The sequence below is a fragment of the Lates calcarifer genome, linkage group LG13 (genome assembly GCF_001640805.2).
Source record: "Lates calcarifer isolate ASB-BC8 linkage group LG13, TLL_Latcal_v3, whole genome shotgun sequence".
Taxonomy (NCBI): domain Eukaryota; kingdom Metazoa; phylum Chordata; class Actinopteri; family Centropomidae; genus Lates; species Lates calcarifer.
Window position 1 is genome coordinate 24,763,421 of NC_066845.1, and position 24,211 is coordinate 24,787,631.

The following is a 24,211-nucleotide window of genomic DNA, read 5'->3' on the forward strand; positions in this document are numbered from 1 at the left end:
AAAGAGAAGAAACAGCTTTGTCTTTAGAGGAATATTTCTGTGTTATCACCAAAGGTTACACAGGTACCACAGATGCTTCCTGTGTGCAGTTTTGAGGGTTAATTATGAAACTTGGAGAGACCTCCCACTTCCCCCTCAACGAAATTTTAGAGGAAGATTATGTAATTTTTTACTCAACTACACTAACGTCTAACAGTTTAAGCTTTTAGAGGCAAAAGAAATAATGTCATAACATAATCTGTACATTTGTTTTATCGAGTATTCAGATATTTTACTTCCTGTAAGTACAATTAATTATTATTAAAAATGTTTACGCAAATAAAAGTACATGAGAAAAATGAAGTATTAAAAGTAGGAGTGCTGTTATGCCCCTGTGGTTATTATATTTTTAAATGTTAACTTACAGGTTTATGCATTCATGTGAAAACAGCATTTTATTGTTGTAGCTGGTCAAGCTGGAGTTAATTTAAACCACATCATATACTGCTGGGAAGTTTAATCTGCAGCAGTGTGTTATGTTTTATTATCTGAGCATATTTTCCTTAAAAAAACAAATCAGCAAGTAATAACTAAAGCTGTCTGATAAATGCAGTGGAGTAAAAAGTATAATATTTACCCTGATATGTGACTCAGAATCCTACAGTTGAGTAAATGTACTTTATAATTAATTAATTGATTAGTAAATTGCTAGAAAATTATAAATAAATAAAAAATAATCGTTTGTTGCAGCCACACAACTCAACATTGAAAAAAAGAAAACGAGTACATGGGGAAAAGCAAGGTACTCCTGAGTAAGGCTTTTACTGTGAAAGTCTCCACCGGAAGCTGTCGGTCGTTATTTAATGGCGCTTGGCGGTAGGAGGGAGCAGAGACTGCGGTGATAAACAAATACACGCAGTGGAGTCGTTAGTACCTTGTGGAGCTGTGTGGCAGCGGTTTGGCAGCACCGGCTGACTCTCGGGGAAGCTGACCTCCTTCACGGGCCGAGCTTTGAAGCCAAAACCGGGTTAAAAATCCAGGACTTTATCTGAGAAAAACCCAGGATTTTATCCCTCGTCTCTCTCCCTCCCTCCCTCCTTCCTTCACCCGGAGTCGGCTTATGTGACACATTAACGTCCCGGCGGCGAAACGAGCGAAACATGACGGAGCTGAGGAAGCGAGGCGGAGGCGGAGGAGACCCTGACAGCACCGAGAATATCAGCGACAAGGTAAAGTGGACCGTAACGGGTAAAAAGACGCCGGATTCCCGGTGAGACCTCGCCCCTCAAAACAAGTTAGGCAGGTTGTTGTCAGACGTTGGCCAGACTGGCCAAGCTAGCTGGGTTGCCAGGTTAGCAGGGGGAGCTACATAAGCTAATGAGTTAGCCGCTGGCTCCCGTTAATCCCGCAACAACCGCCACACAGTCACGGAAACTGCTCGGTGTTAGGAAATAACGACTTGTTTTCCCGACGTTCACGTCCTCATCACGGCTGTAGATGTCACCGCGTTTTCACGCTGTCATCGTGAAACACACACAGTAATGTCATGCTCCTGCTGGCTCATTCAGAGCCGCACTCAGCTTTAAAGTTGGGTTTGTGTGGCTGAGCAGGTGTAAATAAACAGGTGGAAGGTGTGGAAGGCCTCTTGGCTTGTAGTGAAAGACATTACAGGAGGTTAAAATATAGAGTCCAAGTCATTTCCAGGGCAGTTTAAACAGCTTTAATTGCCTTTAATTGGCTGTATTTGTGCCTCTTTTCCCATTGATTCGCATCATTCTTTTAAATAATCTTATAATTAAACACTTAACTCTCTTCAGAACTTCTGTTTTAACAGAAATTATTAAAACACTTTACCATACAGCGAGTTAGAGAGCAATTGAGGATCTGAAGCAAATATTTAAAATGTAAATTTTGTTTGCGTATTAAGATTAAAACAATCCAGTTTCTGGTAAAACTAGAACATGTGAACTTGTGACAGCGATGTACTTGAAAATAATGATGTTTACTATTAAAATAATTAAGCATCAATAGCCCTGATTGATCGTGACCTTTAGTTCTTGACCTTGGAAACAGCTGGGCCACTTAATCAAACCAAGTCAGGTTTATTTTAAATTTGCCTCACAGGGATTTACAGTCTGTACACTGCAGGACAGGCTTTATCTGTAGACTCTCAGTTCAGATAAAGAGAAACTCCACAAATCACATGTAAGTGGTGATAAAATGAGGAGAGGCCTCAGCGAGACGAACAGAGAGTGATCTGTCTTTGAGGACTGGACATGGAACTGTATTTATCCTGAGCATTTTCATTGCTCTGTTCATCTGAGTTGCGGTCGACCGTTTGTTCTTAACTACTGAGCAAATAATTTTGATGGTTGATTTATCATCAGTGGCCAAACATTTGCAGGACCCAGAGTTTTAACTGTGAGCATTGCTGATTTTCTGTCATTTATCAGTGTAAATTGACTTTCTTTGAGTTTAGCTTTAGTTTGTACACAAACGTGTATTTAGAGAGGTTTCCTTTGTTTACTTGTGATGGGCCTTTTTTGTTTTTTGGCAGTTAGAAAACAGGGTGACACATCTGTCATTTAAATGAACAGATCAGATTAGTTTTAGCAGCGAACAATGAGGGAACAATGAGTCTAATAACTGAGGAAATGATGAACTGATTGCTATTCATTAGCTGCAGCCATTCACGTTAATGGACCACCCAGAGTCCCAGCGTAAATTATATCTCCTCATGATAAAAGTGGATGTGTTGTTTGTGTCTCTACTCTCTCTCCATGCATACAGGGATCATTGAGCAATCCCACTCGGCCCACTGATTAACTGGCCTCACAGAGGAAAGAGCTCGCTCGCCACTGCTCTGCATAATGTTTCTGAAACTGAGCCAAGGAGCTCGAAATGTCCCAGAAACACAGCACAGAGCCCGTAGATCATACGTGTGCTGTCGTACGCCTGCTTAACACAAGGTCACCTCTTTGGGAAGTGTGCCGCCACAGTAACCGAAATTTCCATATGACCTTGGTAGATAGAGTATTTAAGTTTCTGAACCTTCACTGTATTCAGATTTGATAATTATATAAGTGATTAAGGAAGTTAAAACACCTACAATCACTGGTTCCATCTTCTTGAATGTGAGAGTTTTCTTCTTGTCTCTGTTTATTTCTGTCAAACTCAGTATATTTGGGTTTTGGACTGTTAGTTGAACAAAACTTGACTCTGACAACTTGTGGTGGCCATTTTATAGACAAATGATTGAAGAATTGATAATAAGCGTTGTTATTCGTGGCAGCCCATCGTCTCCACCATCACTCCCCTCCAACTCTCCATTGGTGTGGATACAACATGCAAAACCTTTACTTTTTTATATTTGTTTGGAGTTTGTGTCTGTAAAAATAAGATGCACTTCCATGCATCCGTATCATGCATCAGTTGAGATAATGAAATCATCTGTTGGTGTAAATCCTGTCATCCAGGTTCTGACTGCTGCTGTTGAAGTTTGATTCTCTCTGGAGCCACTTGTGCTAAAAACAGATTCACTTGTGCAATTCAGTCACATGTTATTTACATCTATATGTATTTATTCTCTGGTTGCCATTGACAGGCTGTGTGTTTACAGCTTGGTCATTTTGGCAGAGCCACATCTGACGTCTCACTGCTGTCCCAACTTGTTTGTCGTTGTCTCCTTCACGGTCCATTTTCTGGACTGAGATATGTGAGAAGCATGACTTGCCAAATTCAAACAGGGATTCAGTGAAGGGTGAACCCTGCTGGAAACCCTTGTGTATGTTTTTAGAAGAATCCACCGACTTTGTCGCCTGAATTGTCAGAAGGATGTAAGCTTCACAGACAAAAGGCTTTATGACACTTAAATTATGTGTTCATGTTGCTGTGTTTGTCTTAAAAAGGCTCAAGTCTGTGTTCCCTTCAGGGCTGCCCCCTAAAACTTGTTAACTTGACACATCCGTCGAGAAGACCCCCGAGTCGACTCACAAAATGTCAGTTGACTCATTACACTTTTTTTAGCTGCCTCTCAGTATACAGAGCAATGCAGCTGCAACGGAGCGTCAGGCTGTAAACTGCACAACAGAGTCTTGTCTTAAAATGACAGAACCATAAAAATAACTGTGGTGGAAGTAGAGACTGGAAATGAAGGGCAGAGCGACACCGGACAGGGTGAGGTGCCACTCGTTTCTCTTGGCCGCTCTGATACTCTGGCAGCCCGGCAGGAGAGACGCTTAATGGTGCAGTAGGATTTCACGACTGAGATTTGACCAAGACGGCAACTTTTATTCTCTTTGACTGTGTGGAGATGTGATGTTTTCAGTGATGGGTTTTCTAAATGCCAGAAAGTCTGTACAGAAAAAAGCGAATAAATAATCGAACAGCCAATTTCAGTCCGTCAGGTACAACCCTACTTCCTTCTCAGTTTTTCATTTAAATCTCAAAGTGAAAATGCTTCATAAGGCTCTAAATGATTAATCTGCACTATACATATTTAGGCGTCCATCCGTCTGTCCTGTTCTCGTGAACGTGATCTGTCAGGAACGCCTCGAGAGAATTTCTTCAGATTCGGCACAAACCATTTGCATTTTCAAGGATGAACTGATTAGAATTTAGTGGTCACAGGTCAAAGGTCACTGTGACCTCACAAAACACGGTGTGTGTGTTGGCCATAAATCAAGAATTAATACGGTCGTTATGACAAAATTTAACACAGATGTATAATAGGTCAAAGGTCAGCTTCACTGTGACATCCTTTCTGGACGTTGTTCATATTTCCTGCAGCTTGACTGGATGTGGGAGGTGACCAAGCATGAGACTAGTTTTACTGTGATTCAGATTAGAAGGAACAAACTGTAGGCGTGATCCATCCCAAGAAACCAAGAGAACAATGTTGGGCAACATGTAACTAGATGTGTACTGCTGTCCACCCACAGTGTTGGAATCGACCACGCTGCCCTGTGTCTTCTGAAAGCATTAAAGATCTGCAGAGAGTCAGAGAGTGAGAAATAAGCCCATCAGCCCAAAATACTGCAAATAAAAACTCAACTAGTTTGTGTTTTTAATAAGAAGCAGAGCTGTTTTGAGAGGAATGAGTCAGACCTATCTGTGTCTTATTTTGGAGGTTAAAAGATCACTTTGTTGTGTCACACACCCTGAAGCAACACCCACATGAGACTGTAGCATATTGTCTGTAAAGAAAACTAAGTGTAGGGCTGCAACAGATTCATCTGATAATGTGCTTATTCTAGAAAATGTCAGTAAATGTGTAAGTTGATGTTTTTAAATGTCTTGTTTTGCCTGACCAACAGTCCAAAACCTGAAACTACTTTACAACAATAATAAACAGAGAAAAGCAGAAAATGTTCACAGAGGAGAAGCCACAAAAATTCAGCTCTTAAGTAGGTGTTTTATTAAGTGCCACACACTTACACAGACTCACAGATATATATATTCAGCCCTCCCTGTGTGTTATCTCCAAGGCCAATATGTACTTTGAGTAATTAGTCAGCCATACATGCATACCCAGCGGTGTGTGCTTGATTCACATATTGACTCTTCACGCTGCTGCTCTCCTGCTCGTGCCGCTGACACTGTTGCCGGGACAGTTAGCGGCGGCTCAAGACTCCACATGACAGTTGACCTTGGTGGGCTGTCTGCTGGCCGGCTGGTCGGAACTGAAGCCTCCAGCAGCAGCACCAGTAGCGGCGGCGGTGGCGGCAGCAGCAGGCAGTTTAACGCTCTGATAGTCACAGCTTCGCTCTGCACAGGCCTAGATAGAAATGTCTTTGGACGGCTCTGCATTCAGATAACCTCGTTTATTTGTGTTTCCAACCTCGAGCTCAGCGAAGTTTTAAAAAAAAGGATGGTGTAGATTTGAAGGGTTTTGTTAGTAGGGTTCAAAGGACAATCTATCAGCTCGATTCTTCATGTCCCACCTAAAACTATGAGCAGTGATGATCCCTGACTTTAAATGAAGCATCAGGACAGAACATCTTCAGTTTCAGCTGTGCTTTGTGATTAATCTTATTACTAAATTACTCAGCCTGACATCATGTTAGTGTGAGCTGTTTCCTGTTTTGGAGTGTGCGTTAAACAGTATCTTGAATCACTACAGAAGATGCTGTAAAGTAAAGTAAAGTTTTGATTGGTGATATACATCAACCCTTTTAATCGGATCTTACCCAGGCTTGTCACCATTTTCTGGTCATTTTTCCTCCTCCCTTCTTCTAGACACAGGAAGATGACCTCCTTGTTTTTAATACGGATAAACTCCTGACTGCCTCTGTTGTTTTTCCACACTGGAAAACAGCTGTCAATGAACACAACACCAGACTTTTTTGGGTGGCTGTTAAAACAGATTTGGTGAAGCTTTAGATGTCTATAACCAGGGTTATTTAATGCTAACATAGCATGCAAATATTCTAATCTAATCTGTGTTAGCTATCATGGTAACATTTACCATGCTAAATATAGGAGTAGCACTATGCCAATATGCTAAAAACCCAGGTTAAACATTAGTATTTTCAAAAATTCAGTTGGAGTAAACATGCTAAGGTTTAACTGCATGCTAACATGCTAACAATAGGATAGAGGTCAAACCATAGCAGAGCCACAATACAGCTGAGGTTGAAGTTGAAAGAAGAATGGTGAAAGCCACGAATGACAGAGTAGAGCTGAGCTTGACAGTCGGCATCTTCTTTTCATTTTTCATGCATCCAGCAGTATTGATTTGTGTAATGAGTGTTGCAGTCCCACAGGGCCGTCTCTGAGGCCACAGACTGTTTGTCTCCTGCAAAATGGGCCTTTTTGCTTCGTGCTGCAGTTGTGTAGAGAGACGCCGAGCTGCTAGACCTGAAAGATGCTGCTAGCAGCAGTGCTACTTCAGGTCAGTGTTCGTTGCTGATTAGCTTAACTCCTTGCAGCATGAGTGAACCCACGTAGGCTGTAGCTTACTCAGTGATCCCCTCTCCAGAGCCCATAGCACTGCTGCTGCTGCTGCCTGCAGGTCTGAACCTCACAGGTGTGTAAACTTGTTTGCTGTGCCGTGGTGAGAAAGTCGCTATGTTTTCCTGTTTGATGAACAGCCTCTCACTGCTATTCAACCTTAGACGTGTCTTTAATTAAATCAGAAGTTTGCCGCTCCTTGTTGATTACTGTTGATCAAGCTAAATGCTCATAGATTCGCTGGATACAGGCTGGTTGCAGCACAGCTAGGTTGAGTTTGCTCAGGGTTCATCTGTAAATGTATGTTGTTGTAGCTGAGGTCCTGTTGTATCCTTTACTGGTAAATTTAGTGAAGCTCCAGTCAAAAAGTAGCAGCTGCCAGCTTTCACGCAGCAAAGAAGCAAAGATCTTAAATCATCACACCTCCAGTGAAAATCAATTTCAATTCCACTGTAGCCGAAGACAAATTTGTCACCATAAAAGGCTGCTTTAAGCCTGTCTGGGACTACATGTACGGACTGTACTTTTACTCTGCCCATATTGTCAGTCATGCCTTGGGCATTCTGGGATAACCATGCACAACATCCCTAATCAAACCCATGCACACATAGTCACACACCAGAGCAGGAAACCGCTTTCTATCTGCAGGGCACAGTGGTATGACTAGTTCGACCAAACAGTCTAAAACAGGCTGTACGTTATTAGCTCTGCTAATATGTCCCAGAATCATGGGTTCAGTGAATTGATGTCAGATCTTATTCTTTTAAAAGTTCAAAATCCATCAGACTGTAGTAAAACTTAAAAAACTCATTATAATTGACTGATAATGATAGTTTGATACATTTCTTTGTGAAATGCTGATCTTCTGCTCCAGCGCTGAGAGGAATCATTCAGCTCAGGTATAGTGTGTGTTGTTAGGTTGCTTGTCTGTGTTGGTCAGTATCAGCCTTTAGATCTCATGTGGGTGTCGGTTCAGATATTTCCTGTTAACTGAATTATGTTTTTCTTCGTGGAGAGTTGCACTTCATCTGACGCAAATGATCTCTTAAGTTCCTAAATTCTTACAAACATACATTCTTAGAAAAAGATTATTACAGAAATACATTTTAATATCAGTCTATAAAGGTAGGAAATTGTGACATCAGACAATTAAAGGTCTCCTCCTTGCATCATCTCATAATGTCAGAATCTCTCTTCTGTCTGAAGTACTGACACTGTTTTCTAATCAGCTAATAGTTTCAGCTCTAGACAGAAGTTGTTTCCACATATAAGCACCGTTCTCAGATAAAAAAAACCTTGTATTTGATATTGTAAAGGTCTACATCGGTGGCGAGCATGATGCTTGAGATGAGCCTTCGTGAGGACGTGGCTCGAGCCGCTTGTTACTTCTCATCTTGTGTGATCCCCCTCTCTCCTCCTCTTCCCCCTGGCTCTGCAGAGAAAGCATTTAATAGCCAGGACAAAGACGACAGAGGAGGAGCTGCAAGGACAGCCATTCTGCTGCCGCTGCCTTAGTGTGTCTGTGTCACACTAAAAAACACAGACATGTAGTAGAAAGTGACTTTCTGGGTGCCACCTGCTGTGGCTGCGTCGTGTCTCATTTCACGCTCTGTTAGCAGTGTTTGCTTTGTTTATTTGCAGGTTTTGATCACAGGTACTCAGAGGCCCAGGAGTAGTTTGACCACATAGCATAACTTGGATTGATATCACACAGTCTGACAGCTTTGTTTGAGGTGCCTGTGACTAAGCAGTGGTTGGCATGGTTTGCTAAGTAAACAGAAGATTAACAGTGTTTGACAGTTTAATTAAGAAGCTTGAGTACATTCATTCAGCCAGATTAAGGCAGTGATACTGTAGCTCTGCATGTAGCACGTTTGTGTGTATGAAGTAATGGAAAATTAGCATCATGAAATGTCTATTCTTTAACAGTCTGTATTGAAGAGGTAGAGAGCCTGTGGGTGGCCATCCTGTTTGTGTTTTGACTGTTGCATGTTATGCTCACAAGTCATGAAAACAAGGGAGGGTGTCACTTTATGAAAATGAGGCAGGATGGATAAATGTTAGTGATGAACAAGGGAGTTTTCTTCTGTTGGTCTCTAATGATTACCTTCATTATTATTACTTTTTATTATTATTAATCTGATGATTATTTCTTCACTTTGTTCTCAGATTGTTTATTTTATCCAACCAACAGTTCAAAACCCTGAAATGTTCAGTTTCAGGTAATCAGTTATCAGAATAGTACCAGATTGATTTTTCTGTTAATTGAGTAATTGTTTACTTAAGTAATTGTTGCAGCCATATGTAAATCTCTAGCAGGCCAATATTGGTGCTCCGCAGGTCTTTAACTTTCCATGCATAATGAAAATGATAAAATGATGCAGGTGCTTGAGTTAATCAGCTGGAGAAAAGGTCAGATGATCAGTTTAGCTTGTTTTACATATGAAAAATGACTAGTTAAAATCTCTGAGATTGTTTGTCTGTGTTAAACTAACTTCTCCTGCAGTGGCAGATTCTGAAATATTTGAGCTGCCTCTTTGGTTTATGAGGAGTATTTTTCTGTGACAAGAGACTGGTACCATCTAACCTGCCACAGTTAACATGTAAATACATTTAGCTTGTGTCTGGTGTCCATTTCTTACCAAGAGGATTGATAATGAAGCTTGGAGAGTATTGTTTCGTCTTACTTTGACTTCAATGTCAGGCCGATCCTTCAGGCACTGTTTTGACCAGTGCAGTGTTTTTCTTTCCTTTTTCAGTCAAGATATGTAAGCAGCACTGCCAGATAGGACCCTGTAGCTTTCCACTGTTTCAGTCTGCAGGCTTCATTAAAACCTGAGTAGAAATCTACAATTACACCTCTTCTCTCCTGAACTCTAACACCAACTCAAGTGGCCCCCTTCTCCTCCTCCTCCCCAGCTCCTTCCTTCTCCGCTCCATCCTGCTCCCACTTTCAGTGCTTTCCCAGTTAATTACAAGATCTGGCTGAGATTAGAGACCTTGTTTCTAAAATGAAAAGCTCACTGATTTCACCCTGATGCCCCCGCTAACCGTATTTAGCAACGTTTGGGTAAGAGCAACCATGAAAGGAAAAAAATGTCCAGGAGCATCAGCCAGGCTGTCAAGTGCACGAGGAAACGTAATCTCCCACAATGAGTGTGTGAGCTGAGGAGGAATTTCTCTTGGTTTTATAAATAGACTCCTTTAGGGAGAAAAAGCATCTCCACTCACTGCTTTGTCACACGATAGACCATTACTGCTGTTAGCTCAAGAACAAAAGTGCTGGGCTTAATTTCTAGGGTGTCACTTAACTAACTTATTAATGATGGTACAGTGTCTGCACTAACTCAGCGAAATCACCGAGCCAGCATTTCTCTGCAAGAACCCAACCAAACTTCTGCTATTTCCAAGTCTTGCTGGGATTATTAAGTTATTTTAAATATTAGAAAACAGGAGAACATTTGCTAAAAATATTAAATAAATAATACAGTTTCCAAAAGGACTGTTTCTCCTTTTTATTTTTTCTTTCCAGAAAGTGAGTTTTGTAACTACAACAAACACAGGATGACTCTTAAATTCAAGACAGTGGCAGAAAACATCCCGCTCTAGACTCACAGGCTGCGTGTGTCGACTGGGTTTAAATCCAGATTAAAGATTCATTAACACCAATAAAGATGTTTACCTCCCGGGCAGCAGCCCGTTAACCTGTTGACACCAGGTGTAGCCTTTCAGCTCGGTCATGCTCGGCCCGTAATGCTCCAACTTCCTGACGAGACTCGATTGAAACTTTCTCCTTTTATGTACATGTTGAGGATTTCATCGGGTTGAAACTGTGGAGCATGTGAGCACTGTAAAGGCAAGAAAATAGTTGAAACAAAATACATCTCGAGAGTAATGTGTGTTTGAATAAACGGCAGTGTTGATAAAATATCAAGATACAGGATTAAAATATTGATGTGTGTCTCTCTTATTGTGAAAATACCTTCAGTTTTTGCAACATATTTTGAAAGTATTGGACCAAATGGGTCGTATTACCAGCAGGCTGGCAGCCAATGTTTCATGGAGAGAGTGAAGACTTAACTGGAGTTTCCACTTTCCCTTGCTGTTCTAATTTAGTTGATATTACGTGGGAATAAGGTCACTGACAGTCTGATGGTTTTGAATTCCTCGAGGCTGTCTCTGGTTGAGAGGAGGAAATTTGTTGCACACAAATAGAAAACACACCCACACACACCTCCACATTTACTTGCAGACCTACTTGAATCCCAGCCAAGTTTAGAGGACACATGCACCACTAAACTCTGGCCTAATTAAACCACCGTCTGCCCAGTGCTTTGCTTCTCTATTCTGTTTAGACAAGACTCTTATTTGACTACCTCAACATTTACTTGTCGTTTGCATCTCATGAGCGCTCACAGGCCATGTCCTCTGTCTTTTTCTTGACAGGATGATGATGTTTAAACAGCGTCCTTCTCTGTTATCGCCTTGTGTACACTACCCTGTTGTCTGCCTGTGTTTTCTACACAGGCCTGTGTGTCAGGTGAACACTCACTATCTTAAGTCAGTATTTGAATATCCGTGTGTCTGTGTGTTCTGTCAGGAGGCTGACGGTGATGACAGGCTGGGCCTGCAGGGCGACGCAGAGGGAGAAGGTGATGGTGACTCCAAAGCAGACACTCCAGATGTTCCTCTCTCCACAGCAGACACAGACAACACTCCACAATGCCTGAACAAAGCTCTGGAGGGCCTGCCGCCCAGGTACGCACCGCTCAAACACACACATATACTCGCAGCAGACGGATGCCAGCAGCTGCTGTTTGTTCCTGAAGTGCATCCTTGAGTGTCGCTGCTTAGGAATTTAACAGCAATTACTCTGCAGCTTGATCCTGCCACAGAACAAATTGGATGGATCAAGGAGCTATTAACACTTAGCACTTAGCCTTATTAGTCTAATATATTCTCATGAGAGTCCATTTTAGCTTGACAAGCTTTGTCCAAGATGGTGGCAAGTCAGCAGGAACGATGATCTGTGGTTCACTGTTTAACTGTGAAGCATCATGTTCAGACAATGAAACTTTCTAAAAAAATAAAACACTAATTCCTACTTTTCCTACAAGTGAATGTGAATCCATGCCTGTCTGCTATCAGTGCTATTTTGCACGGCCAGTCACAAAATGAAGTTGAACAAGCCTGAAGTCTTCAGAATGTAAACTTCACTGCCTCAGTGCTCAGAAATGCAAAACAGCATTAACTGTGCAGGTCAGATGACTTCCAGCCCAAAGCATTGTTTAACTTCAGCCACAGTATTGCTGTAACAAGCAGTTTCCCCTCCATCCTTCCTGAATAGATCCTGACAGAGTGATTGATCATCCTGCCCCCCTGCATGTAGGTTAATTGGACCAGAAATAGATTTGAACCTGAGGAAGTGTTTGAACATGCTCTTATTAATTCAATGAAGGAAATGCAGTTGCTAGTGGGTGAAAGTCCTCAGAGAGGTTTGACCCACAGTGGCCTTACTTTTATTTTTCCCTGTCACTCTACAGTGGTCATTTATTTTCAAATGTGTAAACGAGCACAACAGGGCGATAATAATAAGACATGATGGTCCATCAGTTTGTAGGTTTTGAGATAAACCAGTTTCACTTCTCAGTTGACACACCCAGAATAGGTCACTGAAGCATCACACATTCATATGTATGTATTAAATGTCAAGCTCTGAAAAAGGCATCTGCTGACAACCTATCATGTCAGGTATTGTCTGGTAGCATTTTGTTTTTCATGACCTTTAATGTTTCAGACATTCAGAAACAGTGTGGCATTAATAGCTTTAATTAAGGGACACATGACTTCATTTCTTAAGTTTGATCTTTTAGTGTACACACAACTTTTCTCTCTTGACCCTCTGTGCCTATGGAGAATCATCTTCATTTATGGAGGCCGAGTGCCAGAGCTTCAACGTAAACACAACAAAGTACAGTCTGGGAAATGCATTGAAGACTGGAGTTAAAACTGTGAACAAGCAACTATTAAAAAGACTTTTTCTCGCACAGTTTACATTCTTGCAGTGTGAAAAGCCTTCCTGCCAGAAGTTCATCTGTACCAGTTCGAGTCAGCGGCACCTTGAACACGTATGAAAGACGCCTTGTTTGATATACAGATGAGACGTGGAGGGTGTGACCAATGAGTGACGGCCAGGTCACAGGGCTTAAAGGCTCACGAGGAGGGAAGCACTAATCCCTGCAGGCTCGAATGGCTGCTGTGCTGCAGAGAGACCTGCAGATGAACAGACTGCAGAGAGAGAGAGGGAGGGGGATGGGAAGAAAGGAGAGAGAAAGGGAGGGAAAGAAATTAGAAGGAGAGTAGAAACAGATGGAGGGATTGGGAAGATGCAGTAGAGAGGAGGATGAAGGGGGGAGGAGGGATGGCAGCGGATGAATGCAATGAGCAAATTGACACATTAGAAAAGGATGAATGGACTGACTTCAAGGTGAAGAGAGGAGGAGGAAGGGTGGTAGTTTTAACGAGAGAAAGTGATCGAATGATGGTGGGATGAGTCAGAGCGAGAGGAGAGAGAGAGAGAGCACACAGTGCTGAGTGGAGGCAGCAGCAGCTTTTTTCATGATGCAGCTGTTTTTCTCCTCCATTCATACGGCAGGCAGCAGGCTCTCAGCCCTGCTTGGCTCCTGTGCAGCTTTTAGCTCTTTCCTCTCTTTTGTTTTGCTCCCAGGCAGCAGGCATGCAGCGGTTTGCCTCACAGCAACACGGACCACATGACGTGTTGTGAAAAACACTCCAGAGGACGAGGCCTCGTTTCATACTTTTAGCCCTACTGGTGCCAGGGCGGAGGCAGAGGGGGGCCAGCACTCTCAGATCTGCCCTGGTCCTCTCCTCAGGTCACCAATCGTGCACTGATCTGGTTGTTGGCTTCACTTTATTTTGGTTATCAAACAGATGCAGACAGGAACTAAACCAAAATGCCTCAGCATCTCTGCTCTCTCCTCTCTTCTCCGGTCTTGCTAATGTTATGTGAGACCCACCTTTTTCAGTTTGCCTACCAATCAAAATCACAACTTTTAACCGTGACAATAACGGTGTGTGGAAAAGGGGCTGGGAATCTCAACAATTCCTGAATGTGCTGCCGTTTCATTTCATGGTGCCCAGAGGATTAATCCTTACAGTTGTGGTGATCCCCTGCGCCAACAGCAGGTCAAAGGTTTCGCTTACCCCCCTGTGAAATTTGTCAACATCTGTGATGGACTGGCATCAAGTGGAAACACATATTTAATGACTGTGAGGACCTCTCAGTTATAAAACCAGCTGTTATGATCACATGCTGTCCTCCAACTCCAACAAGTCAGCTGATAGTACGTCAGCTCTTTAAATTCAAAGACTAATGTTGGATTTCACAGAGCTGATGGGGTGTGTTTCTGGGAATACAGACATGGAACCAGGCAGTAAATCATACATCTGCATCCTACTTTTCTCTCCCTATTCTTTGAATGAAAATTCAAATAATGCATAAATTAGTTCATGAAATATTCATGTTATTTCGAGATGGGAAATATATCAGTAATTCAACGTTTCCATTCTCCACAGATGGAAGAACTACTGGATACGAGGGGTTCTGTCTTTAGCCATGATTTCAGGCTTTTTCCTCATCATCTATATGGGACCTGTCACTCTTATATTAGTGGTAAGTGACAATGATTGATAATGTATCTCACTGCGTCTATCTTACTGTCTGCTCTTTTATGTAATTCCCTCTGTTATTTGGAATTCAGCTGAGATTCCCTGTCATGCCTCTGCTCTCTTCCTGTCATCTGATGTAGGTCATGACTGTCCAAATCAAGTGTTTCCAAGAAATCATCACCATTGGCTACAGAGTTTACCATTCCTACGACCTGCCATGGTTCAGGACTCTAAGCTGGTAAGGAGAAAGGATTTTACAGCAAACAAAAGAGAGTGGTGCAGTTAGGTGGCCATTGTCTTATTCAGAGACACTAAAGTGCTCAATTCCCAAAACACTGACTATACGGGAATTGGAAAAGAATCAGACCAGTGTCTGAGGAGGGATGTTTGTATTCCAGACAGGAACTTATGTAACATTTCTTAGGAAGTAAAGATGTTTCAGGGAATTTTACAGATGGCTCTGGAATATAGCAAAGCTTTGTTTGATATAAAAGTAACATTGGGTCCAATGCAGAGTCAGTAAGTGTTTTAGAAGAGATGAAGAAAAGATCACACACCAGGAAGTACTTGGATATAGTTTTGTAAAGTCACTAACTTTCACACAGGGCTTTCTGTCAAACACATAACAAACTATACTTCTTTTTACTGTCTCTGTCGATAAATATTTGGGATCTTTTCCACTCACTTTGATCAAATAGTTGTTGTCAGCTTTAAACAGCTACACAAAGTTCCTGCTCCTTTAAAGACAGCATTTCAAATTTCAGGTGTTTGTTAAAGAAGAAAAAAATTCTCAACTCAAGTATTGTATCAGCACTAGTACCAAAAAAATGTAAATACTACTGCGCACTAGTGGCCTCTTTAGGTCTGCTCGTTCTGTGCTGTCTTTGTGATTTAATGGTGTGAAAGGAGATTAAAAACTTAATCACTTAGTCATTTCTCCAGTCGGCCTCACTTCACTTAACTCTGCTCTTCCTCCAGTGAAACGCTGACTCATGTCAGCTTTGTCTGCAGGTAGTTTCACCCAGCCAACCCCCCTGTAGTACCCTAAGTTTGCTTCTGTTTCTGTTTCCGTTGCAGTGTTTTTGTGAACAGGTCACCTTTGCATACACAGCCACACACCCACAGTATGTGACAGCAGCACCCGGTGCAGCCAGGAGCAAAGATCACTGCCATGCTGGAAGTAAATGAAAGCTAATTGAAACTTGCCCCTTTCACCAAGGCCAGCGGCCATAACAAGCCCTTACAAACACACACACACACACACACACACACACACACACACACACACACACACAGAGCAGGTCAATGTACAGTGGGCAAGAAACACTGGTAGACATTAAAACCCACTGACCCACAAAATCATTAGCACAAATTTCTGCACAACAACAGGAACTCTCAGTGAACGCAGCAACACTCCTCCTCACCAAGAAACCCTCAGATACACTGAGGAAAAAGCAACAAAAACCACATGTAAAGAAAAACTAATTCCCTGTCTTTCTTTGTCTCAGGTACTTCCTGATTTGCGTCAACTACTTCTTCTATGGTGAAACTGTAGCGGACTACTTTGGGGCTCTGGTGCAGAGGGAGGAACCTCTGCAGTTCCTGGCTCGCTATCACCGCTTCATCTCCTTTGCTTTGTACCTCGCAGGTGACTCTCACCCTCAAGACAATACGACTGCTGTATCTCGAAAAACACACACGCTCTTTGGCCCCTCTGCTCCCACTCACGTTTCTTTTAAAGAGATGGAGTAGATTTGGACACACACAGTGTGTGTGGTGGAGTTGAGTTACAAATAACATTTACTGGGGGAGAAAATAGAACAAAAAGAGCGGTGGAAACCTCAGGGAGATGTGTGATATAAAATCACTATTGAGTTTACTAAGTGATTTACAGTGACATGAGCTCATCTCTTTGTGTTTTCTCCTGAAGCCTTTATTCATTGATAGGATGGTTTATTGCTCTGCAGCAGGATGTGCCATAAAACACTGAGCTGAGGCTTTTTATCTAGACACTGACTACACTAATGATTCACATACATTATGTGTAAGAAGAAGTGGTTAAGAAGAAAGCTTATTTCCTGCTTTATTTCCAATGAAAACTTGAGTTCAGCAGCCTTAGAATTAGTGTTTTATATTTTTGGATGTGTTTTTAGAAGCAACCATTTAATTTAACTTTATCTATTTATTTCTCAGGGACAGTGCACATTAATAAACATAACTGTTAGCATGCCAGAATTAGCTAAAAAAGTCAAGAAACAAGTTTAGAAGAATAATCATAATGTGAAGCTTTGCAGAAAACAGACAGAAATATTAACTAAGATATGAGCAACACTCATCTCTTGTTGTTGTCTTATCATTTTGTGGTGCTAACTTTTCAGATCAGTCCTGACTTTCAGCTGCATTGCTACTTCATTTTAACTTTTACATTTACAAAAGAGAGATACAACTAAAACCACACGACACATGGAAGATAGGAAAACTACACTACACTGTAACACCTGAAGGAAAACCACAGTTTATTATTCTTGGTATTAGTCTTGGTTATTTTTATGGTTTGTTATAATATTGTACTCGACCCAACTTAATTGCTAAGATCTCTGAATGTGGCAATAAGGGTTTTCAGTAAAAAGATTTTAAACCAGCCACTAGACTATTATCTATAAAAATAATACAAACATTATTGCAGAGGATTTTAGTTAATTCCAGTAAACAGCACATGTTTGATTGCACTGCAGTGATGACAGATCACCGCAGCAGCAGTCTGATTTTTATTACGCTGCTGCTGCGACAACAACAAAGTTTCCCTCTGGCATGAATAGAGCTTCTGTCTACTGATCTCTCAGTGGCTGGTTTTAGAGTCTGACGCAGGGTGGACAGGTTTTCTTCCTGAGTCTTGCTGACATAGTTGTCTCTCAGTCGACCCAGCCAGGCATCAGCTGCAGTTTTAAACCCCAAGGACGCTCTGAAGCAGGCAGCATCTTCTCAATCTGTTGGCAGTAACGGCTCCCCTGAGGGCCTTCACAGGTTCACATGGACAAATAAAATCACAAAGTCTGAATTAAAATCAGTCATAAAATCCCTCTAGATGTTTTATTCATTCACTGGCATGCTACACACACACACACACCTCTCCATACAGTATATGTGATTTATTATTGTTGTTGTGATACACATTTTTTAAATCTATACTCTGTAATCTTGGAGTAAAAACTGACAGCATGTTGTCTGCTCTTTCACAGGTTTCTGCATGTTTGTGCTGAGTTTAGTGAAGAAACATTACCGCCTGCAGTTTTATATGGTGTGTATCAGCCAAGTTAACCCTCTCCTCCTCCTCTTTTACTACACCACTAACCTTCCTGTCCATCCCCTTCCACTGCTTCCTACTCCCTGTTATGTCCTGTTATGACGGTGCCATTGTAGAAGTCTTCCTGCACATCTTTTCTTACTTTTCAGCTCTTTTGAAAACATGTTTGCTGTTAAACGCTGCGCCTTTTGTTTCACTGTATCACTCACCGATAAGCTGTCCACATTACTATGCAGAATTTGATCCTGGATAAATGCAGGACTTCCGCAATGGCTTCAGCTTTATTTCACTTCACATGCATCTGTTTGTCTTTCTCTGCCATCTGTGGACACCTTTATGCACCATATTTTATTGGCCCAGACTAACTTTATCGACTGTTCTGCACACATTTATGCAAAGTATTGAAACTTTATCATTTCCCCAGAAGTTTTCTGGCAGAAGAAGGAACTTTCTCAGCTTGTAAACACAGCTCTGTATAGAGTGGTGCAGGGGTGACGTACTGTTGTTGGCCAGCCTGGAAGTTAGCATCACCCTGGTTCCCTCAACAAAAAGCCACTGGGATTTTTTATTGGCTTTTGGATTATTATCTGTGCCAACAAAAGTTTGACATCACTTTTAAGCCTTAATACAATCACCAGAAGTAAAAAGCTAATGTCAGGCTACAAACAAACAGCACCACAGTCGTGTGACTTCAGCAGCAACATCACTAAGCTTCAAACTTGTAATATAATTTAGCTCTGAGCTCTTCTACAAAAGCCTTGAAAGAGCGTGAGCAGAAACACAACGAGGCTGTAAAGGTGGCCTGGTGAGTAGATGGGTTTTCATGTTAACGTCCCCGACAACCTCTGTAGTCTCATTTAGACACTCGTTAGCAACGAAAAGTTTAAAATATTACAGGTTGGGTATTTTGTGAGACATTTTATGTCAGGGAGTAAAACGTAAAAATCGTTAAAGCTTGTGTTAAAACCACAGACCTTATTTCAGGCTTCTAACTTAAAACCCATTTGAAAAACTCATCGAGTTGGGGACGAGGGAACGGGTAGAGCTAACATGCTAACTCATTTCCAGTTTTTAGGACTCACTCCTGCAGCACTCTGTACAAGCTGAAGCCTGGTGTCATTATGCTGCTCTGTCACAGTTTCAGTTAATTCTGTTGCTCGCCTCTTGTTGAATATCTTGTTCGAACATGTCTGATACATTTGTGACACTCATCCCAGAATGTTTGACAGAGCTTTCCCACCTGCTGCCTTCTCTTCTCACGCATTCACATGTTTATTTGTTTTGCTGTTTTGCACATGCACTGTATGATCATCTTACTCTGCTGTGTGGCCTTGTCAGCGTCCTTCACCTCGCCTGTCTGTCCGTCCGTCTGTCTGTACGATTTCACTATTTCTGACACGAGCCAACTTCTGAGCAGGCGTGGCCACATTCCAGTGCAGTGACACTGTGGTGTTTGTGTTTGTGTTTGCCATTCCAGTTTGCTTGGACCCATGTGACCCTGTTGATTGTGGTAACTCAGTCCCACCTTGTCATTCAGAACCTGTTTGAAGGAATGATCTGGTAAGCAGGACACAGAAACGACAGACCAGAGGAACCTGCCTCCTTGTCTCTTGACCATCACTACATATGTGTCGTCACAGCTGTGTTCACTGTTGTGGAGCTCTTCATTCAGGCTTTTAAAGTTTGACGAATGCAACAGAGACTTCTCCAAACCATCAGTTTATTTAAAAATCACATTTACACATAAAGCATTTTCTGTTTAATTACTAATTCACTAAAATAACTGAAATCACGATGATTACCTTTTTATCTTCACAAGTAACATGTTGCCACGTTAGAATATGACACAAGTAAGAGCCAGGTTTCATTTTATAGAAGCGTAGACAGTTTCCAGTCACAGTGAGACTTAATCAGATTGTATCTTGTGCTTGGTGTCGTGTCCCCCACCACCTCTCAACCTTTTTGAAATTCCTGTTTTCCAGGTTCATCGTCCCAATCTCCATTGTGATCTGCAATGACATCATGGCCTATCTGTTTGGATTCTTCTTTGGGAGGACTCCACTCATCAAGGTAAATCCAATATTTGATACATTTACATTACATTTAGTGTATACTCTATACTGTCTTATAGAGAACAGTGGAAAGAGCAGACATTAATAGATCAACATTACAACAAGCAACCAGTACAACAGGTGTCTTGACAAAATAGAATAAATATTTTAATTATTGTTAAACAGTGAATTCTCAGTGATAGTTATTCCAACTGACAATAGACAGAACAATTCAGATAAGTATAATTGTGAGTTTTTGAATGTGTAGACTGGGATGAGACATGGTGTATTTATCATTTTGCTGTATGAATAATGAGATATAATTTTAGATTTGAAGACTTTTCCATTGCTGCTCCTTCAGTCCAGGGGACTGGTCGGCAGGCGTAGCCTGAGAGATGCTTCGTTTAGAGAACTGTGGGAATATGAGGTGCATGAGAGCGATTCTGTTCCTCTGTATCTGGAAGTCTGTTGCCATAGCAATAACTGAGCACATTCTTGGTGGCAGTCGGGCTCACAGAGGTCGTGCTTGGGTTTTATTGGACATGATCTATAGGCACATCAGAGGAGTGAAGGTATCTTTGCTTTTTTTCTGAAAACGTCCTTCTGTTCGCTTAATCGAACCCTGAGTCAGCACCTCCATGTTTGAGACAGTGGTGTCTAATAAATACCTCCTTTCTAGAATTGACTGAAGACTATTGCATCAGACTCCACTCTTGAATAAATCAGGGTGTTTGTCTCTAAAATTAAACCGAGTAAGTGCATGAAAGAGAACTTTAACACACACGAGCGATTCAGCAGCTCCGAGCTGAAGACAGCAGGGAGAAAAAGAGGTTTATGTTAAATCACATGTCGGTGGCGAGGCAGAGTAAAAACCACACGTCATGCTGATGTTGAAGACCTCCTCTGTTTCTGTGTCTGACTCCCCCTGCAGCTCTCACCCAAGAAGACCTGGGAGGGCTTCATCGGAGGTTTCTTCTCCACCGTGGTTTTTGGCTTCATCGTGAGTACATGATCACATGGTCCATGTTTGCTTCTACACACAATTTCCAAGTATTCAAGGCAGGAAATCGTCTTTTTTCTTTTCTTGTCTACTGTTTGTAGTAGCTGATTAATTCCCAGCTGGATTGAATGGAACGTCTAAATTGTAATTGGTTATCTGCTGAACTGCTACTGTAGATAAGAAACAGCCACTGCCAAACTTTATGAGTTGTGACTGTTGGCGGTTTCCCATCATGCTTACCACTGCCAGACAGTGTTTTCATAACATTTAGTCACATGACCTCCAGTTTCCGTCTCAGCAGTGAATGTCACATATTCCTTGTTGCAGCTGGTAATTGGGTTTTTGTGGTCTCTACATTCACTGATCACTTTCACTCATGTAGCTGGTGGAAATTTCCAGAAAAGCGTGATCCTCACTTCACCATCTGCAGTGATAGAAGATGGCACATCAGTGTGTTTCAGAGGCTGAGCTTTGCTCTGTGTTTTGTTGTGTTTTACCCTCAGCTGGCCTACCTCCTGTCTCAGTTCCAGTACTTTGTGTGTCCCGTGGGCTTCAACAGTGAGACCAATGGGTTTACAGTTGAATGTGAGCCTTCTGATATCTTTGTGATGCAGGAGTACACTCTTCCTGCTGTGGTACAAAACACACTGAGATGGGTAAGACTGAGTCCCTTTTAACTCCTGGAATTTAAGAGCAGATGTTCTACATCCAATAACATAGTGTGTGTGTCCTGTCATTGTGAGACTATTAAGTGAAACCAAAATATTACTAAAACCACTTAAAGGCTGCTGCGTCAATTTTATATTCTCTCTTTTTTTAACATTTCTTCTTGTGTAGTGTCGTTTTTTCAAAGCAACCACACTTGAATTTCTTTGTTCTTTCATGTTTGTGGCTAGAGAGAAGATAAAAACGAAGCTTTTTTCTCTCTCTCGTAGAAAACGGTGAACCTGTACCCCTTCCAGATCCACAGCATCTTCCTCTCGTCCTTTGCGTCTCTCATCGGGCCTTTTGGCGGCTTCTTTGCTAGCGGCTTCAAGCGAGCGTTTAAAATCAAGGTAAAGAACATTTTACTGTTTCTCCCTCATTTTGCCTCCTTTCAGATTTCCTGTCCTCAGCTGGTGTGTTGTTTTAGTCTTGTTTGTTTAAGTGTAATTTCCCTCAAAATCAGTTTTTCAGGTGAGATTTAAACGTCCTTAGCTTGTTATTTATTGTTAGTAGTTAGCACCTCTACAATCTGTTCTTTATGATTGAGACTTCACTGCTCTCACACTGAGAAAACGTATTAAAGTGACTGCTGCTCCACCTCAGGCTACAAGGTCACAGACAGAGATTAGTTTAAGAGAGACATTTAAATATTGCAGAAACTGGTTGGAGCACATGGCTTGTGGTGAAGAGCTGAGACAGGTCACTCAGTAACTCTCTACTTAATCCCTCACACAGCAGCTCACAGTCACTGCTGGAGGCTGTTGAGGTAAAACTGCAGCCTCCTGCTGTCAGACACTGAGCAGCACCACTGCTGTCCCTGCAGCTTCAGAGCTTCGTTAAAGGGCTCCTCGCTGGGAGAAGTCATTGCTCAAACAACTCAGCCAGCTCATGTTTATGTAGTCAGTGCTTCTGAAACTTGCTGACTGCTTCTGTAGCACATCTCCACCTAGTGACACCATGACAGGTGATTTTTGCAAACTGCTGAAACAATAGAACTGCACTAAAAAAAACAAAGTGAGAAATTCATTTTAGAACTCTTCTGTAATAACTTTTAGAGGAAATAACATGGATCACAAATCATGCTCCAGTAATGACAAACACAGGCTCAACAGGTACCTGAGTTCTGATGTTATGACACCCTGGTCTTTCCTCTCCTCCAGGACTTTGCCAGCACCATCCCCGGCCACGGCGGCATCATGGATCGATTCGACTGTCAGTACCTGATGGCCACCTTCACACACGTCTACATAGCCAGCTTCATCAGGTAAGACGACCACAGGCGTTTCCAGCAGGCTCTGCCTAGTCTGCACACATTGTTATTGGACCAGTGCAAACACTCTCAAATGTAAAAATGATGATATTATAGAAACAATCAAAGAATACGACATTCCACTCCTCAGTCAGACAGAACTACGAGTTAAAGTCAAAAAACAATTAAACCCTGAATATAAAACGCCATCATTAAAACCCAGTCATTGTGCTGGATATGATAATTGTAATAGCTCTCACAGCCAGCAGAGGGCAGTAAACATGAAGACAGAAATCAAATGAAGCTTTAGACCCTCTGTTTGTTCATAAGAGCTTTTCCTTTGTTTCTTAAACGTGGCTTTAAGTTGAGGTGAGTCCAGATTTGGATTTTTTTTACCCACGTAATTCCATGGTGGTTACATCTGTAATCGTTGTCTTTCAGGGGACCGAACCCCAGCAAGGTGCTGCAGCAGCTGCTGATGCTTCAGCCTGAACAGCAGCTCAGCATCTTCCACACTCTGCACTCCCACCTGAGAGAGAGGGGCATGCTCCCCCCGGCCGCCGCCCAGGCCGAATGAAGGACCGCCGGCTTCACAGGGTGATGACTGGAGAGTGTGTGTGTGTGGTGGTTCCGGAAAGTTTGTGTAAGCATGCACACACGCACAGACACACACACTCTTTAAGTATACCTGTACGGTGTGTGATCGCAGGCCTCTCTCAGAGCGTCCGTCGTCATCCTGCCGCCTCCTCATTCGACTTCCAACCAGCTCCAAATCACAACTTAGAAACTGAGGTGACTCGTGTGGAATAACCTCGTAGTAAAACAAACAAAAAAGAGAAAAGAAAAAAAGAAACAACACAACAACAACAACAGGCGGCTTTGTTGCTTTCCACCTGGACCGGCACATAAACTACCACACAGCTCATGAGCGAGCGAGCAGTCCCCATCCTTACAGACTGAAGATGAAATGTCTTATCAAACTAAACGACTTTAAAGCACACGGCTTTCTCAGCGCAGGTGGATGGTGGATGTGCAGTTTTGGACGGCAAATATTGCACTGACTTTAGCTAAACAAATGGATTTAAGAAGCTTTTACCAGCATAAACTGGGCCCAAAGTGTTGGGCGTGTGGACCTGAGCTACAGCGAACAGACTGTCGAGACTTGTCTTTCCTGGGGTTTGGGTGTGGGTGAAGTAATGATGCAGCAGGGTTGTCAAACATACTGTAGACACTGTTTTATAGACTACGCTCTATTTAATGATCTTAACCTCACAACATAACAA

The 24,211-nt window shown here is 42.1% G+C and overlaps 1 protein-coding gene across 1 annotated transcript; it reads left to right on the top strand.

Moving 5' to 3' along the window:
• The first annotated feature begins 847 nt into the window (after window positions 1–847).
• cds1 (CDP-diacylglycerol synthase (phosphatidate cytidylyltransferase) 1) lies at window positions 848–24,004 on the top strand. Its single transcript, XM_018682344.2, has 13 exons — window positions 848–1,208; window positions 11,531–11,688; window positions 14,527–14,623; window positions 14,760–14,857; window positions 16,128–16,267; window positions 17,859–17,917; window positions 19,401–19,483; window positions 19,906–19,993; window positions 20,906–20,974; window positions 21,478–21,630; window positions 21,910–22,029; window positions 22,840–22,943; window positions 23,370–24,004. The coding sequence occupies exons 1-13, from the start codon at window positions 1,140–1,142 to the stop codon at window positions 23,503–23,505; spliced, it is 1,374 nt and encodes a 457-aa protein (XP_018537860.1). The 5' UTR covers window positions 848–1,139; the 3' UTR covers window positions 23,506–24,004.
• Window positions 24,005–24,211: the final 207 nt, after the last annotated feature.